At 41.9% G+C, this 20,353-nt stretch overlaps 1 protein-coding gene across 2 annotated transcripts in view; it reads left to right on the forward strand.

The window, feature by feature from the left end:
• Positions 1-732: 732 nt before the first annotated feature.
• The window catches only part of LOC120940562, a 66,306-nt gene continuing 46,685 nt past the window's right edge, over positions 733-20,353 (forward strand). The window contains exons 1-5 of one of the 2 annotated variants that reach the window (XM_040353502.1): positions 733-889; positions 9,947-11,782; positions 11,914-12,139; positions 15,945-16,075; positions 19,225-19,381. In XM_040353502.1, coding sequence (XP_040209436.1) covers positions 805-889; positions 9,947-11,782; positions 11,914-12,139; positions 15,945-16,075; positions 19,225-19,381 — 2,435 coding nt within the window. In that variant the 5' untranslated portion in view covers positions 733-804. The remainder of the gene's footprint in view (positions 890-9,946; positions 11,783-11,913; positions 12,140-15,944; positions 16,076-19,224; positions 19,382-20,353) is intronic. The other variant, XM_040353501.1, reaches the window with a different exon arrangement.

Here is a 20,353-nt window from a genome sequence, read left to right on the forward strand (position 1 = left end):
AGTTCTGCAAGCAAGTGTGCTGGAGGAAGTAAGGAGTGCATATAGACTGTATATAGGAGAAGTTGTCCATGTAGTTGTTTGAAGTCAGGTGGTCATCCCATAATTTCCTAATCCCTATCCAAATTATTTTCCCTCAATAAAACAAAAAAAACAAAGTGCTGAAGGTTTTCTGACTCTGAAGTGACTGTGAAAATTTGGTGTGCTTGGCTGTGCAGGGTGGGGTATCCCATTCTACTTGCAGCTCTTTGGGAGGTGCGCTACATTGTTATATTGTTCTCTCTGACGAATACAGAACTCTTCCCTCTATGTTAGAGACAGTAGGAGAAGGGAGAGTTCTGTGGTCCAGTCTTTCTGTAGTTCTGATGCAGAAGGGTAAGTGAGTGTTGTCATCTTAGGACTGAAAGCGTCTTAATGGCAGAGTCACCAAGTAAAAAGAAAAAAGCCTGAGAAAAACAAAATGAATGTAACCACCACAAATAAAAAGCTTGATATTCCATTTTTGTTTTTGGGTTTAGATATGCTCATACTCTAGTTATGGCCAATATAGATTGCAATGTTGTTTCTGCCTTTAGGGAGCAGTTAGCATGCTCTATATTGCAACAGAATAAATAAACAGCATTAACAGGGTTAACGTAAATTCTAGCTTCCTTCAAGCAACGCTTTTTTAAACAATCTCTTCCCTGCTTGGTTTCCCAATCCATCCTCTACTTCAGGATGGTACATTTCCTTCCTTTCTTTTTCCTTTAAGGGTCTTTTTTGCAGTGAAACTCAAGCCCATTGTAGTATTAGCTATAATTGTGTACTATGGAGTGGTTGTTGATCTGCACGCTTCAAGTTGCGCTCCTCTCTACAAGCTTCTGCATCCCGCCATGCAAGCACTACTTAAATCGTAAGTTCACAATTACAACTGCTTTAGTAATAATATTGTAATAATAATCAACCAGGTGTATTATGCTTATCGTAATAATTTCCATGCAAATAAATATTGTATATGCCTAAAGAAGTCATAGTATTATATATGGTCTATATAGTTTTGTTATTTCTTTGACCAACATCCAAATGATGGCAATTCAGTTATTTTCTCTGTATATACTTCTTGCAGTCTTAACAACTTTTCATTTTTCGCAGTACTATTAGGTGTTGTATTAATTACATATGGGTAGATATCTCTATTTGCATAATTCCACTACCCCTTCTCAGTCTAGGCCGATACGTATTCTACATTTTTTTTTTTACCAAAAAAATATCGCAATAAGCGACTGGTTTGCGCAAAAGTTATAGCGCCTACAAAATAGGGGACAGAATTATTATTTGTTATTTTTTTTTTTTACTAGTAATGGCGGCGATCTGCGATTTTTATTGGGACTGCGGCATAATGGCAGACACATCGGACACTTTTGACACATTTTTGGCACCATTCACATTTATACTGCGATCAGTGCTATAAATATGCACTAATTACTGTATAAATGTGACTGGCATTGAAGGGGTTAACACTAGGGGGTGAGGGAGGGGTTAAATGTGTACCCTGCCTAGTGTTACTAACTGTGGGGGAAGGGGGGTGACTGGGGGAGGTGAACGATCTGTGTCCCTATGTACAAGAGACACAGATCGGTCTCCTCTCTCCCTGACAGGACGTGGATCTGTGTGTTTACACACACAGATCCACGTCCTTGTCTCTGTAACCGCTGATCGCGGGTGCCTGGCGGACATCACGGCCATCAGGCACGCGCATCGGCATCTCAGTGATACAGTGGGCACGCGCGCCGCCGGCGTGCTCGCGCGCCCCCCAGTGGCCAGGAGGAGCCGAGGTCGTAAAAACACAGCGAGTCAGAGAATTACAACCACCCTGCGGCCGTATAAAGTTGTACGGCCGTCGGGAAGTGGTTAATACATTTTGCCTTTATATACAAGCGATGTCTTGATATAAGAGTAGCCTCCAAGTGTAGCAATATGGTTATGTTTAACCCCTTGCTGACCGCCCACCGTAGTGTTACGGCGCCATGTCGGCTCGGCTGCGCAAAATCACGTAATATAACGTGATTTGGCATTGCAGCCACTAGGGGCGCAATGGTGCCGATGCGAGTGCCCAGCGGGCGCGATCACCGATGGGCACCCGCGATCGCTCGTTACAGAGGGAGAACTGGGAGCTGTGTGTGTAAACACACAGCTCCAGGTCCAGTCAGGGGGAGAAATGACTGATCGCATGTTCATACAATGTATGAACAGCGATCTGTAATTTCCCCAAGTCAGTTCCACCCCCCCTTCAGTTAGAACACACCTAGAGAACATAATTAACCCCTTCCTCGCCCCCTAGTGTTAACCCCTTCACTGCCAGTGACATTTTTACAGTAATCAATGCATTTTTATAGCACTGATCGCTATAAAAATGCCAATGGTCCCTAAAATGTGTCAAAAGTGTCCGCCATAAGGTCTCAGTACTGATAAAAATCGCAGATCGCCGCCATTACTAGTAAAAAAAAAATATTAATAAAAATGCCATAAATCTATCCCCTATTTTATAGACGTCAAAACTTTTGCGCAAACCAATCAATAAACGCTTATTGCAATTTTTTTTACGGAAAATATGTAGAAGAATACGTATTGGCCTAAAATGAGGAAAAAATATTTTTTTATATATTTTTGGGGAATATTTATTATAGCAAAAAGTAAAAAATATTCATTTTTTTTCAAAATTGTCGCTCTATTTTTGTTTATAGCGCAAAAAATAAAAACCTCAGAGGTGATCAAATACCACTAAAAGAAAGCTCTATTTGTGGGAAAAAAAGGACGACAATTTTGTTTGGGAGCCACGTCGCACGACCGCGCAATTGTCAGTTAAAGCGACGCAGTGCCGAATCACAAAAAGTGGCCCAGTCATTGACCAGCAGAATGGTCCGGGGCTGAAGTGGTTAATAAAGGTACAACATTTAGAAACTCACATGGTTGATGATTAAAACAGACACATCTTATTGCTACACTTAGAGGTGCCTCTCTTCTCTTTTATATCCTGTAAAATGCTTTGATATACAAGTGCTTTGGATTACAAGCATGTTTCTGGAAGGAATTATGCTTGCAAGCCAAGGTTTTACCCCCGAAGGAGCTCCTGAATATTTCGGGCGGCATGTTACCTCTATTTTCTTGCCGTCCAGGGTAGTAGAAGAGAGTTGGAAAAGTTCAATGTCCACACTTTACACTTCCCTTTCTTAGATTTATTTGCAGAACTTGGTTAGAAAAGAAGACATTGGTGAAGGGGTGGAGGGGTAAATAGGTAGATAGGTTCAGGTGCATAAACTAAATTAGGAAACACTCCTGCTTCCAGCAAACAGTTCTCATCGCCAGTCTAGCCAGAGTGGGTATTGCTCACCCGAATAGATCCCTCTCACTGGCCTAGCAGCCGGAATAAAGTACAGCCTCTGTCACAGACCTTCCCACATGAGGAGACACTTTCGGTCCAGAATCCCCTAACACAGGATTCAGCACCCGGATTTCTCTACAGATTCACTTCTGTAGAACTCAGATCTGACAGGCGATCACCATCAAGCCTCTCAGTTTATCGTGCATCCTTCGATGAAGTTTCCAGGCCTTCTCCCAAGATACCAGCCTCTTGCATGGTCCTCTCCAGGATAGGTCCTCCCCTGGCTTCCTTCATCAAGTGGCTTCCTCCCACAGGACAGACAGCACAGGATCACCTTAAAAGCGCAGACCCAGTCTGACTACTGGGCCTACTTAGATAGATCACAACCCCGGACCAACGTGGTCCCGGTGCCAGGATTTCAGGAGCACGCACCCCTGGCCAGGTGGGCCACAAGGTGCGTGGGACGACAGACCGACAACCTCAGTCCAGTGGTGTCTGTCCCTTAAGTACCCCTCCCCAGCATGCACAGCGGGATGATCACCCCCGCTGATTGGCTGCCGAGGGGGACACCCAATACACCCTGACTCTGCTGTTGCCACCCTTGGCCTGGGGTGGTAACGACACCCTCAGGCGAACATTGGTGGTTACTCCCAGCACAGCCATGGCTGGAACAGAGGCTAAATTTGGTCATAATTACACATGTCTGAGTCAACTAACACTCAGACCCCCTCTAAATTTAAAGCAGTGCCCGCCCAACACAAACATGAGACTGTAAGCCCTCATTCTCCGTCGCTACGGAGTCTGCCAGCTCAGCGGGAGATCTCCCTGCTGAGCTGGCGGATGACAAGTCCCTCTCTGCTCACTGAGCGGGGAGGGGCTTGTGCAGCGCCACTGTCTCCTATGGAGAGATCTGATGAAAAATGGACAGCATGTCCGTTTTCATCAGATCTCACCCAATCTGATCCGCCATGGACGGATGGCGACGTATCGCCATACGTCTGATTTTGGTGGATCGGGTCAGATGTCAGCGGACATGTCTCCACTGACATCCGACACTCCATAGGCTTGCATGGAACGGCCATTCAGGTCCGCCGACAAAACTGACAGGCAGACCTGAACGGTCCGACCGTGTGAAAGCGGCCTAACAAATATAGGAAATGCTGGCAACTAATTTAGCACTTTTTAGAGATATTTAAAAAAAAAAAGGACGCACTGAAGTGGTAAGTGGTAAACTTGGGCAAAGTAAGTAGTTATATAGTTTATATCAGGGATGTGCAATTAGCGGACCTCCAGTTGTTGCAAAATTACAAGTCCCATGAGGCATAGCAAGACTCTGCCACAAGCATGACACCCAGAGGCAGAGGAACTTGTAGTTATGTTACAGCTGGAGGACCACTAATTGCATATCCCTGGTTTATATAATGATTGAGTAGGTGAGTATAGTCTCCCATGATGGCTTATTTGAGTACAAAGAGGACAAATCAGAGTTAAGTGATGTTTATTTATAATAAAATGTTACAGAACAATAAAACAAATTGAAATAAAGTCAAATCAAGGGAATATCTATAACTACTTGTTTTGCCTGTCTGTCAGCACAATGTTCACCTTGTGTCTTTAATGCATTCAAAAATTCAAGAAAAATTCATATGATATAATATTTCATAATAAATAAACTTTAGGTATCAAAAAGGCAAACAAGCAGAACAATATTACATAACTACACTCTAATGCCGCGTACAGACGGTCGTTTTTTGGGATAAAAAAAAACGACGTTTCTGAAAACGTCATTTAAAATGGCCGTGTGTGGGCAAAACGTTGTTTTACGCCTTCTGAAAAAACGACAAAAAAAAAATTCCAACATGCTCGAATTTTTTGTGTCGTTTTTTAAAACGTCGTTTTTTGTGTCAATTAAAATAATAGTGGGCCAGATTCACGTAGATCAGCGGATCTTTAGATCCGCTCGATCTACCTGATTTAAGATCCGCTCCCGCAAGTTTGCGAGGCAAGTGGGTAATTCACAAACCACTTACCTCCAAACTTGCGGCGGCGGATCGTAAATCCCCTAGCGGAATTCAAATTCCGCGGCTAGGGGGAGTGTACTATTTAAATCAGGCGCGTTCCCGCGCCGATTTAAATGAGCATGCACCGTCCGCGGAATTTCCCGGCGTGCATTGCTCCCACTGACGTCGCTAGGACGTCAGTGGTTTTGACGCTTACGTAAACGACATCCGTATTCGAGAACGACTTACGCAAACAACGTAAAAAAAATTTAATTTGACGTGGGAACGACGGCTATACTTAACATTGGCTGCGCCTCATAGAAGCAGGGGTAAGTATACGCCGGGAAAGCCGCTACGGAAACGTCGTAACAACACTGCGTCGGGTCCGCGTACGTTCGTGAATTCGCGTATCTCGCTGATTTACATATTATTCGACGTAAATAATTTCAAATTGAAAATTGAAAATAAGATCCGACGGTGTAACACAGTTACACCTGTCGGATCTAGCCCTATCTATGCGTAACCGATTCGATGAAACAGGCGCATAGATAGGACCAGTGTAAGTCAGAGATACGACGGTGTATCAGGAGATACACCGTCGTATCTCTTTGTGAATCTGGCCCCGTGTGTGGGCAAAACGACATTTAAAACAATGTTTTTAAACCCGCGCATGCTCAGAAGCAAGTTATGAAGCTAGTTTCAATGGAAAAGAGTGCTGAACGTAACCGCGCTTTGCTAGAGGATTTTGAAAAAACGATGGTGTGTAGGCAACATGAAGTTTCAAAAACGTTGTTTTATTTCATGATTTAAAACGTGGTTTTTTTTCATCACAAAAAACGACCGTCTGTACGCGGCATAAATGTTTGAATGGAAGCTATATACAGTACATAACTATATATTTTGTATCTGATTTTTTTTAAATAAACAGTTTAAGATGTAATATTAATAATACAATTATTTGTGTATCGCTACCCCCGGAGGAGCCGCTGGTTAGATTTGGGATTGGCGTATTTAAGTTACCTCCGTGATGTGTCTAGGGGTGATGATGGTAATGAGAACAGTAACGGAATGTCCAAGCTGTTGGTTGACGTTTTTCAATGCTTTATTTCTGGTCCAACATGACCAACAGTCAACTTGAGGTAGTCAACATAGGTTGGTGAAAGAAAGATAAACTCTGCAGACCCAGGTTATGGATAGGGAAGCAGTCCTGCCTCCAATAATTGTAATTGTCATTTTGCCACTCCAGCTGGAGTGGGTAAAGTGCCCCTGGACAGACCCCTCTCACAGGCCTGGCAGCCAGAGTGTCACTTAGAACTTCTGGGAAGGAACAAGTCTATGCCACAGACTTGGCTCTAATGAGCTTTGGCTCTTAGAATGAGACCTCTGCCACAGGCCTAGTACTTTAGAAGTTTGGATAGTAGAGCGAATCCACCCAGTGCGATATTTGAGGCTACCGACTGACAGTTTGCCGAATACAAGCTTTCAGTGTCCGGTACCCAGATCCCCGATGGTTCGTTCAAGCCCTATTGGATCACCTGCCTCCGGGTTTTCCTCAAGCCGATCCCCCACCGAACAGCACAACTCGCTTGGGATCTTCTCAATAGAGATGGGGGTACCCAGTCAGTCACTGGGGCCCCTTTGCAGCATCAGATGCTCCGGGCCATGAGGGCCCAGAGTGCACGTGCACCCCGGCCTGGTAGGTAATATCGCCGGGGCCCGTGATGTGCGCACAACCTAAAAGTGGGTGCCGCACCTGGAACCAGGAACCCGCAAAGAACCCCGAGCAAAGGCCTCCGCCCCAGAAATACCCCTCCCCAGCATGATCCGCGAGGGAAAACTCCTCTAATTGGCTGCTGGGGAGAAGCGGCTCCGCCCGAACCCCTCCGGCGCCACCTACCGTCCAGAGATGAAACAGCATCTCTGGAGAACAGAGTGACCCACAGGACAGTTCAGGGCTGGCGACAGCCAAATTTAGACAAATCAAACACAGATGAGAGCAAGTAAGTCTCTCATCCCACTAGATTTAACACAGCACCTGTACTGATAAGACTTGTATAAAATCTTTATTTACAAAAAAAAAAAACCTCCTTGCTAGGACAAAAAGGTTTAACCTTTTTCTGAGTCATCTAGATTTCTGGTGACCAGAATCTCTATGACCGTCAGAGGCCCCCGGAAGTAAACAAAGCCGCGATTGCGGCTAATAAGCATGAGATCAGTGATTTCTTTTCCCCGATCTCATGCTTTCTAGCCTGGAGGAGAGGTCTTATTGACCCTGCATCTCTCTATAAAGAGGACCTGTCACACACTATTCCTATTACAAGGGATGTTTACATTCCTTGCAATAGGAATAAAAGTGATCAAAAAAAATAAATAAAAAAAAAAGTGTAAAAATAAAAAAAATTAAGTCGTCACTCCCGAGCATTCGCGTGAGAGCTGCCGGCCATGTCACTCATTTGTTAAGACGGTAAGGGGGGCTGTTTCTTCCCAGCGCATGCGCCAATGACATCATCGGCCCAGTATACAGTAACTATCTCCTAAACGGCGCACGTTTAGGAGATATTTACAGTACCTATAGGTAAGCCTTATTCTGTTAAGTCCTGTAAGTTGCAAGGTGGGGCCCTCCATGAATTGAACTTGTTTTTATAAGCATATCCCACATATGCTAGATTGGATTGAGATCTGGAGAATTTGGAGGCCAAGTCAAATCCTCAAACTTGTTACTGTGTTCCTAAAACCATTCTTTAACTATTTATGTACTGTGGCAGGGTGCATTATCCTGCTGAAAGAGGCCACTGTACTTAGCAGTGTATTTGGTCAGCAACAATGTTTAGGTTGGTGGTCTGTGACAAAGTAACATCCACATGAATGGCAGGACCCACATTTTCACAGCAGATCATTGCCCGATGCATCACACTGCCTCTGCTGCTTTGCCTTCTTTCCATAGTGTACCCTGGTGCCATCTCTTTCCCAGGTAAGCGACGTACATTCACCAGGCTATCCACATGATGTAAAATAAAATGTGATTTATCAGACCAGGCCACCATCTTCCTTGCTCTGTGGCCCAGATGCTCTCATGCCCATTGTAAGCATAATTAGCTATAGACATAGGTCAGCATGGGCACCCAGACCGGTATGCAACTACACAGCCCCAAATACAACAAACCGCAATACGATTTATTCCGCTTTCAACACATCAATTTCAGGGTCATGTTTACTTGCTTTTCAATATATCCTTCCAACTTTCAGGTGCCATTGTAAAGAGATAATCAATGTTAAGCCCTGTACACACGTGAGAGATGATACCGCTCTAAAAATTGCTGATCCCTTGGCTTTGCTTCCGTCCCACTAAACCAAAAGGGTGCTGGCTATGCACAGGTGCATTGGATAGAAGAAGATCCTGGACTGCTGCACTCCTTAAAACGATGTCTTTACTGTACAAGTAAAATCCAAAATACAACCAAAGCGATGCAGTCAAAATGAAGTGAACAACAGGAAAAAGGTGGCTGACATGTTTCAAATCATGTGATGCTTACTCGTAGCTTTCTCGGCAGAAAAAAGTCAGCCGAGAAACTGAGGGGAAAGCCGAGAACCCGGCAGGAAAACTGCCATGGAGCTTTGGCCGGAAATCCCAGCCGTGTGTATGCTCCATCGGCACTGCCTCACAGTCTTTCTCAAAAAAATATGCCTGAAATCCCAATGGGAAAATATAGAGCAGGTTCTCTATTTTCCCGATGGGATTCCCGGCTGTTTTCCTGATGGGAAAACTGCGAGGAAACATGCACACGTCCGGTTTTCCCGGCCAAAAGCTCTCCTGGCAGTTTTCCTGATGGGAAAACCGGTTGTGTGTACGATGCTTGATTCACTTAAACTGTCAGTGGTAATAAAGTTATGGCTGATCTGTGTATATTTTGTTCTCTGGAAAAGAGAACAAAGTAGACTCTGAAGAACCTAATAAATGTTGTAGTCTTTGCCTACAATACAAAATGACTGATTGTTAGGCCGCGTACACACGGTCGGACAAAACCGATGAGAATGGACCGAAGTTCAGTTTCATCGGTCCAAACCGACCGTGTGTATGGGCCATCGGTCTTTTGTCCTTCGGACCAAAATTTTAAAACTTGCTTTAAAATCGAACCGATGGACCACTGACCGATCGGTCCAAACCGATGTTTAGTACACAAATTTATCGGTTCAAAACCCGTGCATGCTCAGAATCAAGTCAACGCATGCTTGGAAGCATTGAACTTCGTTTTTTTTAGCACGTCGTTGTGTTACGTCACTGCGTTCTGACCCGATCGGATTTTGAACTGATGGTGTGTACACACATCAGGCTACTTTAGCGGTGGACCGATGAAAACGGTCCGTCGGACCATTCTCATCGGATGAACTGGTTGTGTGTACAGGGCCTCAGTTGCTGTATGATAAATATGATAATTTTATAAGAGAAGCATACACTGAGAATGAAAGTTTGCCTATAGACCAATAGAACATGTGCTGTACAGTTTGTCAGTATCATCCAAATAGCTGCAAGAATGTCTCAAAATAAATGTTATACCTAATATTCTCTAATAATATTTTTGTTTTCCAGGCCGTAAGGAGGGTGTATTTCATTATGATCGCCACATGAGATACCAGCTAACATACTTCAACGCTCAACATGCGTGTGTACAGGATTTTGGTGGAAAACTGGCTACAAGAGACCAGTTATCACAAGCACTGAAGTCTGGCCTTGAGGAATGCCGAGCTGGCTGGATCACATTGGCAGAGGTGGCTTACCCAAGAATAAACAGTCACTGGAACTGCGGGTTTAATAAAACAGGACTAATATCTTATGGCATCAGACAAAATCTACATGAAAAGTGGGATGTGTTTTGTTATAAAGATGATGATGACTGTTCTCATTATAATCTGGTTTATTTTGGGGTGCCATTTGGAACTTTGAAAATGCAAACAAGTAACCCATCTCCTACCTCTGCACCAAAAACTACTGCATCAACTTTTACTTCGGATCCATTAGCAAGTTCTTTAAGCTCATTAACTTCTATAAAGAATGTGAGCCTCCTGCAGGAAATGCTGACGTCAGAGCCATTGGCAGGAGCATTAGAGCTTCCAGCCATGCTTTCTGAGCATCATTCTTTCACTGAAAATGAATTAGTAGAAAATCAAGAAAAGATGTCTGTATCTACAGACCTCGGTAACCCTACACAAAAATATAAAGATGTTCAAAACAGCAATTCCAAGAATGTGCAAGTACCCAAGCTGGTTTCATACATAAGTGAATCAGAAGTCAATTCTTCGAACATAGAACGCACAGTAAGTTCCCATAGAACCGAGGCCACTACTAACATAATGATAAGCACAATACCTTTAAAATCCTTTCCTAATCGGCATGATATAAGGAATCCAGGAATAAATGAACACCTATTAGACTCTCAGTTCTTTGGAATAAAAGAAATCGATAATTTGTCATCACAGTCGCTACCTACAACTCCCCACAGTCCTGATTTGTTTAGTAAAGTATTTGAGTCAACAAGAAACATTATTTCAGAACAAAAAGTTATGCCAGAAATAGGTAGCAAATCAAATGTAACACCAGTACCAAAGGCCTACTTCCCAAACAGTAACTTCCAAACTGAGACTATCCCGAATATGACAAATGTACCCATAATATTTGCAACTCAAGAAGACACAACAGCAGAGAATGTTTTACAAAATTCTTCAAATAGTACAAAGATTCCATCGGAAATGTTTTCTGGGACAGAGCAGGATTTCATCATAACAGCAAACTCAAAAAGTACACCTTTGACACCCTTGTTCACTGAAAAACAATTGGATGGTAAAGCTGTTGGTGAAAGCACAGACAGTTTTTACACCAACTTGTTTCAATTGCAACCAGAAAAGGATGTTACTGTTGATTTCAATGGTGTATCAAATACTAACGGGCCATACACATCTACTGATCCTCAAGCTAATCAGCCAGCAACAGATAACAAAAGCCAAGCAGACGGTGTTTACAAGCAAAATGAAGGGTTTACTGTACAACCCACTACATTTAATCTCTTAAATCTCCAAAAAACAGAGCAGTCCTTTTCACCCTCAGAAAGTAGTAGCCTTTCATACATGATTTTAACATCCATTTCTGGAAAACACAATACAGCTCAGCTAAGTAAAAATGAAAAAAATGACTCTTTAACCGGGCATTTAACACCAAAGGAAATTAGGACAGAAGATGCAATATTTTCAGCCACGGAACAACCAACCATAACATACACTCATAGGCCTGTGACTACATCTGATACTGTAGAGGAATTTGCTTCCACAATACAGACAGATTTAACAACTTATTCACTTTTCAGTCCTTCTCCGCAACTGGAAGGAACCATTAACCCAGAATCTAAGATGGCCGTAACAGACACACATGTGGGTAAGCAGAAACATTAACTAGTCCTAATGAAAATAATGAGAGAAAAAAAAAAAACTTATATATTCTATTTAACAGAGAAATTAATACCAAAGATTTTCTAGAGTTACTGAAAGCAACTTATTTTGTTTCAGGTATGTGTGGGGGCTTACTGAGAGGAGTATCTGGGCAGTTCAACAGTCCTGGATTTCCACAGTCCTATGAAAAAGATATGAATTGTTCTTGGGTCATTGAAGCTCCACTTGGCCACACTGTAATTCTGGAGTTTTTGTCCCTTGCTATAGAAGCTCATAGGAAATGTGAATATGACTATGTAATTGTGTATGATGGAAAGGAGCATAATAACAATGTGCTGGGCAGGTAATGTATCAATAAATGTATTTTTTTTCATGCTTTCTTCATGAATGAAAACTATTAAAAATGTAATGTAATTCAACTGCAGCTTTCCCACACACATAGAAGCATGAGAGGGAGTTTATAAAGCAGAACCATGTAACAAGAGCCTGTGCTACTCCTAGAGGCCAATTTAGAAGCTACCTGACACTGAATAAATTGTATTTTATAAACCTTAAGTAAAGCTGACTTTAACTCAAAGTGTAAAGATTTGCTATAGGGAACATATTAATTATGCATAAGCAGTATCGTGAAAAATCCACCCTTTGTCTTAAATTTTTCTTGAACAATAACAGTGCAGTTCCTGGTAAATGAGGGCACTTAGGTACTACTGTGCATACAGCCTCATAAATGTATATGTGAAGTCTGAGATACAGGGCACTGCTGGCTCTGACTGCTAGTCAGATATGGTGATATCGCTACTGTGCTGGAGGTATACAGTATTAAAGCGGTAGTAAACATTAAAAAAAGGAAAAAAAACCCCTGCAAGGCAAAGGCATAATGAGCTAGTATGCAGCGCATAATAGCTCCTTATGAAATACTTACCTCAGAATGAAGCCCCCGTATCGGAGCCCGGTCCAAGCGCTGGGAGCTGACAACTTGCCCTTCGAGTGTCTTCCGGGTTCGCGGCTCTGGGGCTGTGAGTGGCCAGAGCCACGATGATGTCACTCCCGCGCATGCATGCATTCCCGGGAAGGTCCGGAAGGTCCGGCAGCATCTGCTGGACCTTCAGCCCGGCATTCAGCGCATGCAATGCTGACATCATCGGCTGCATGAAAAGGGTATACCTTCTAAACCGTACAGGTTTATATTAATTTTACCTATAATAAGGCTTACCTGTAGGCAAAAGTGTCAAATGTTGGTATATAACTACTTTAAGTACACTCCCCAGAAAAAAAGAGACCGCATACCACCTGCATGCTCATAGCATGTCTCCTAAATATAATATAAATAGAGGGCGCTAGGCCCATATACATTAAGTATAGTGCCGTGACACAGTGTCTAATTCACAATAAAATTGCAACATAAAAAAACACAAAAAGTATATATAAATGAGTCCCAACAATTGCAGCCAAAAGCTGCGCTTGAAGCCACGCGAGTGAATTCAAATATGATCAAAAATATATAAATCGAATAAATCAGTGAACAAAGTCCAATGGTAATAATAATTCTGTGAAGGAAGAAATGCCACCACCGCTTCAGTATGATTATCAATTCCACCCAAGGTGCTTTAGATAAGGTTTGCTCTTACCAGAGCTCGTTGACCCCTTTAATGAAAAAGATGGTCAGCTGAGCTTATGCAGGATTGTGCCTGCAACACATGAAGATATGGACAGACCACTTTGCAAATCCAGGAACCTCACACGGGATTATATGTAAAAGAAGAGAGGCCAGATAGCCAAATAGCGTGATACCGTTTTTAATTAAAATATTAAAATGTACATAAAAGTCAGCCAAATGGCTCCTTACATTGAGGGGTGCCCACCCGGCACTGAGGCTGCGGACCTGTCACCGCTCAGGGCGGTAGTTAAGTGGGATTCGCTGGAATATGGAAGCCGCCGCTCACACATGTAGCCAAACGATCTCTCCAACAGTCCAAAGCACGGGGGGTACGTCACGTGACCAGGCTGCCTCCGACGTACGTTTCGTTAAGTTAACGTCATCAGGGGGGCGTGCCTGGTCACAAAGCATGATGGTATATGTAGTCAAGAAAACACAATGATTGGTGGGCTGAAACTAGTTGCAGATACAACCTCGGTGCCGTGTGTCATCAATATAATACAACACCGTAGGTAAATTACATAACATTGATCGGATTTAAACAAGAAATTAGAGAGATACATAGAAATATATATAATGGCCACATAACATGAGTTCAAGAGAATTCCACTATTGAAATACATATTGGATAAAATACAGATCTCGCATCCCTCCGGCGAGATCTGTATTTTATCCAATATGTATTTCAATAGTGGAATTCTCTTGAACTCATGTTATGTGGCCATTATATATATTTCTATGTATCTCTCTAATTTCTTGTTTAAATCCGATCAATGTTATGTAATTTACCTACGGTGTTGTATTATATTGATGACACACGGCACCGAGGTTGTATCTGCAACTAGTTTCAGCCCACCAATCATTGTGTTTTCTTGACTACATATACCATCATGCTTTGTGACCAGGCACGCCCCCCTGATGACGTTAACTTAACGAAACGTACGTCGGAGGCAGCCTGGTCACGTGACGTACCCCCCGTGCTTTGGACTGTTGGAGAGATCGTTTGGCTACATGTGTGAGCGGCGGCTTCCATATTCCAGCGAATCCCACTTAACTACCGCCCTGAGCGGTGACAGGTCCGCAGCCTCAGTGCCGGGTGGGCACCCCTCAATGTAAGGAGCCATTTGGCTGACTTTTATGTACATTTTAATATTTTAATTAAAAACGGTATCACGCTATTTGGCTATCTGGCCTCTCTTCTTTTACATATAATCCCGTGTGAGGTTCCTGGATTTGCAAAGTGGTCTGTCCATATCTTCATGTGTTGCAGGCACAATCCTGCATAAGCTCAGCTGACCATCTTTTTCATTAAAGGGGTCAACGAGCTCTGGTAAGAGCAAACCTTATCTAAAGCACCTTGGGTGGAATTGATAATCATACTGAAGCGGTGGTGGCATTTCTTCCTTCACAGAATTATTATTACCATTGGACTTTGTTCACTGATTTATTCGATTTATATATTTTTGATCATATTTGAATTCACTCGCGTGGCTTCAAGCGCAGCTTTTGGCTGCAATTGTTGGGACTCATTTATATATACTTTTTGTGTTTTTTTATGTTGCAATTTTATTGTGAATTAGACACTGTGTCACGGCACTATACTTAATGTATATGGGCCTAGCGCCCTCTATTTATATTATATCATGTCCACATAATACTTGTGTTATTGAGGAGCAGCTTATTATTTATTTATATACACTTTCAATATTTGTATACATTTACAAATATCTATATATAATTTTAATTTTTCTTTATATATATTTGTCAGGCGCGGAATTTCACTTTACACATGTCTCCTAAATGCCAAATCACAATTATTATTTTTTTGAGGAAGAAGGAAGTGTTAATTTTGAACAGCTACTCTTTAGTAGTGGGGAAGGGTGTATATCATATCCAAGTCCAAGGTATTTGCCTAAAAACAGGGTTTCATGTAGAAAAATAGAACCATACTTATCTAATTCTTACTTACTCCGTAGACCCAGGAGGTAAATCTTTTCATCATGTAAGAATGTATTATTTGTTTCCACTGGATGGCTGGGAACATTCAAAATAAATGAAAACGTTTCCCTGTGCATTAGAATATGTTGGACGTAAGGGGCTAGGTAAAAGTATAAACTTAGAAAGAACACGTTTGCTTTGCCATGAAAAAATGCTGCTCTTGAGCTTCCTAATGTGATTAAAATCCAATGGGGCCCCTGGGAGCTGTTTATGATGCCTGCTAAGCTAGCACCCCTAACCATTGGGCCTAAAAGAGTGCATTGAGCAGAACAAATTTCACAATGCTGTGTTTGTCAAGGTTCAAAACCCTTCAAGCTGGCCTAAACATTGCATGCAAAGGCTATGTTACACCAGTCTATCCACTTACACTGACTCCTCTGCAAGAACACAGGCCAAAACAAGCACTGTATGTTCTACTTGTGGTTTCTGTACTGATTTACATATTTTCAATTTTCTATAGTATCAGTTATTATGTTTTAACTCTTGTGAGCAGGTTTTGTGGCTCCCAACATCCCCCTCAAATGCGATCAGCTTCCAATGTGGTGACAGTGATAATGAGATCTGATTCTTCAGTAGAATTGGATGGGTTTTCCTTACGCTTCAGCACAATGCAGTCCACCTCAGGTAATGTTGACATCACTGTTCAAATAAACCCTAATGTTGAAAGAAAGAGATTATAACAGTGACTCTTACCTTTATTCTTTATGTAAATTTTATATATTCTTTATGATTGTGAGCCTTTAAAGTATATCAACAAAAAAAACGTGTTTAATACTTGTATAAGGGAAGAGTTCTAACCTTAAAATGACTGTAAAGGATTTTTTTTTGTTTAGTATTTTATAGATCAGGTAGGAGTTAGGACATTTGTCAAATTGTTATTGTTCAGAAGATTCATTCTCTCAATTTACACAGATTACCAAAGTGAAGGAAAGCCTTATTTTTTTTAGAGAACAAAAGGTGAGGGTAAATCTTCCACCTTTTCCAATGACAACTGTCTAGAAGAGAATTCTCTTCACTTTGCATTTATTTTTACTTTATGTTGCTTCTCTTGGAACACAGGCAGCAAAAAATGTACTTACAGTTTTTTTTTTTATAATTCAAACCTTTATTATCGTATAACATACAGTTGACAATTACCAAAAATAGAAGGTATACACAGATAGCATTAACACATGAACACACATGGTCAAAAAATGATTAACTTACAGGGGTTTTAACCATTTCTTTTTCTTTCCAAAACTCCAAAAGTTCAACATTTGTAAATTCTAGGTTTTATCCCAGTCTGTGCCCTTGCTGATTGAGGTTTCCTCCCACTTTATCCAGATACGTTTTATAACTTTGGCAAAAAGTGATGGGAAATCCAATAATACATGACTGTCAAAGGAACAGCAATAGAGGGAAAATTTACCCAAATGGAAACCTGTTGCAGTGGAAAATTCCTCTTAAAATGTTTGAAAGATTTGCACTCACTTTCTGTTGTATCAACAGGACAGGTTTTGATGGGATGCAAAATGCAAATCGACAAATTGCCCACAGCAAGTCATCAGATATCAGATAATGTTTATTGGTTTATATAAGTCAGAACAAAGGTGATGTGTTGTTTACTGCAAATTAAATGTATTATCTATAATACATAAAGGATGTAACCTAGTATGCTATAGAGGATTTTGCACTTCAATTGAGTTAACTGTACATCGATAACAGTTCCTGCATACACCTGTCAGTTTAAAGTACATATACTAAACCAAAATAAACACAAAGGGGTAGATTCAGATAGATACGACGGCGTATCTCCAGATACGCCATCGTATCTCCAGATACGCAGTCGTATCTCTGAGTTCAGCCAGTCGTATCTATGCGCCTGATTCATAGAATCAGTTCCGCATAGATCTCCCTATGATCCGACAGGTGTAAGTGTTTTACACCGTCGTATCTTAGGCTGCATATTTACGCTGGGCGCTAGGTGGCGCTTCCATAGACTTACGCAAGGAATATGCAAATGAGCTAGATACGCCGATTCAGAAACGTACGTCCGGCCGGCGCATTTTTTTACGTTGTTTACGTTAGGCTTTTTTCGGCGTATAGTTACCCCTGCTATATGAGGCGTAGCTAATGTTAAGTATGGCCGTCGTTCCCGCGCCGAGTTTTGAAATATTTACGTCGTTTGCGTAAGTCGTTCGCGAATACCGCTGTACGTCATTTACGTTCACGTCGAATCCAATACGTCCTTGCGGCGTAATTTGGAGCAATGCACACTGGGATATTTTATGGACGACGCATGCGCGGTTAAAAAAAATACGTAAAAAACGCGGGGTCAAGTAAAATTTTAATAAAACACGCCCCCAACATCCCCATTTGAATTAGGCGGGCTTACGCCGCCACACATACGTTGCGCCACCGTAACTAAGGGCGCAAGTTCTTTCTGAATACAGAACTTGCGCCCTAAATTACGGCGGCGTAACGTATCTGAGATACATTACGCCGGGCGGACAGATAGACCATTCTATCTGAATCTACCCCATAGCCTGTGTGCTGAATAAACTCCTCATTAAGTTTTATGCAGATCTGGCCTATTGCCAAAGTTAAAGTTAGTTCCATTTATTACAACTGCTGCAATATATGATGTCTGGGATGTTCACTAAAGTCTTTTTTTTTTTTTTAACTTATGTTTACTGAAGTCTTGACCGAAGGCATAGGGCTAGATTCAGCATTGATTTACTCCGGCGTATCTATAGATACGCCGCGTAAATTCAAAGCTGCGCCGGTGTATCTTTTTTCTGTATTCAGAAAGCAAGATACGCCGACATTAGCCTAAGATCCGACTGGCGTAAGTCTCTTACACCGTCGTATCTTAGGGTGCATATTTACGCTGGCCGCTAGGTGGCGCTTCCGTCGTTTTCTGCATAGAATATGCAAATGACCTAGATACGCCGATTCACAAATTTACGTACGCCCGGCGATATTTTTTTACGTCGTTTACGTTAGGCTTTTTCGGCGTAAGGTTGCTCCTGCTATTAAGAGGCGTACGCAATGTTAAGTATGGACGTCGTTCCCGCGTCGAATTTTGAATTTTTTATGTCGTTTGCGTAAGTCGTTCGCGAATAGGGCTGGACGTAATTTCCGTTCACGTCGAAACCAATGACGTCCTTGCGGCGTAGCTTGGAGCAATGCACACTGGGAAATTTCACGGACGGCGCATGCGCCGTTCGGGAAAAACGTCAATCACGTCAGGTCACCATCCATTTACATAAAACACGCCCCCTCATACTCATTTGAATTAGGCGCGCTTACGCCGGCCCCATTTACGCTACGCCGCTTACGGGGCAAGTGCTTTGTGAATACTGCACTAGCCCGTGTAAGTTGCGGCGGCGTAGCGTAAATAACATACGCCCGCACAAACTTACGGCGGGCTACTTGAATCTAGCCCATAGTCTCATGAGAAGGAGTAGTGCTGGGTACTGATTATAGCCATAACCAACACAAACCACTCAGAATCTTGTAATATAGATCTTTCTGACAGAAACCTCTGCCCCCTGTTTTGTTTCCTGGGAAGCAAGATGGCAGCACCTATATACAGATTTTATTTTATATTGTCTGATAAAATATTCAAGATAAACAGTGTGCATTTAAACAACTTTTTTTTAGGTAACTCTCTATTAATAAATTTATTTTAAATTGAGTAGACAAAGTACAGGTATTTAAAAAATGCATCATCACGACCATCAATGTGTTGGTATCCTTAGACATTTTAAACAGTTAATATTTTTTACAAGGTATTCGCCTGGTTGGGGGAAAAAATAGCTTTGAAGGAATAGTTGAAGTGGACTACCAGGGATTTCGAGGAACCGTTTGTCCTAAGCATTGGAGTAACAAAGATGCCAAAGTTGTGTGTCGCCAGCTTGGCTTTCAAGGCCCTGCAATAGCTACAAGGTATTTTTTTTTTATTAAACTCTATCACCTTTGTCTTGCTTGAATTACGGATTATGTTAATCAAACCCAACCTTACATAACACATGCTTGCTTGATCAAACTTTACGTTTCGTACTGGAATTAACTGAATTTGGCACCACTCAACATAACTGACAGTTCCAGAGAACCAGTGCAATAAACATTTAGCATAAAATCAAATTTTTGCTCTATTCAACCACAGGCATCTGTCCATTACAACAGATGTGCTACATATCACCACAGGTGTCAGCTATAAATTGAAGAGAGAATATGGTCTGTGTACTGTACAACAATAAAGGACTCCCTCAGAGGTTCACCTATCACAGCAACCCAGTGTCCAAAGATGCAATTTGGCAGGCATCTCCTGTATTGATCTGACAGACTACCTCAGATATCTCCCACAGACAACAGGCAATATATAGGTTTTTAAAAAAAACTCAGTGACACAAGTTATTAAATCTAATTATAAACCAATCCATTTTTGTTTCAGACCAGTATATTTCAAATTCAGTCCTTAATTAGCCCATTTGGATTTACTCAGTCTTGCACAGGCAAGTTACCCTGTGGGGTGTAAAAGATAGGGCATTTTCTGTGCCTTTAGGCTTCCAAAATGTAAATGTGATGCTGATCAGATCATTAAACTCTCCAGAGAAAAAAAAATAATTGCAGTTTTAATCGTAGTCCCACGAACTAGCCGGCAAAAGCCAATATGTTACACAACTCTATTATGCAAAGATGTTCTGGTTCTTATAGTTCCACAACATGTGCTGTATTCTTGGCTTGTTCATCACAGGACTGCTCTAGGTGCTGATTCAGCTAAGTGGCTAGTCCCTGCAGTCATCCTGCAGACAAACAAAATGGTTTACTTTCTGATTTCAGATCATTTCAGATGCTTGCAGAGTTTTCAGATGATTACAACATGAGAAAGAAGTGTGGCCAGGTGGTTATTTCCAG

This window comes from Rana temporaria, chromosome 5 (assembly GCF_905171775.1).
Source record: "Rana temporaria chromosome 5, aRanTem1.1, whole genome shotgun sequence".
Taxonomy (NCBI): domain Eukaryota; kingdom Metazoa; phylum Chordata; class Amphibia; order Anura; family Ranidae; genus Rana; species Rana temporaria.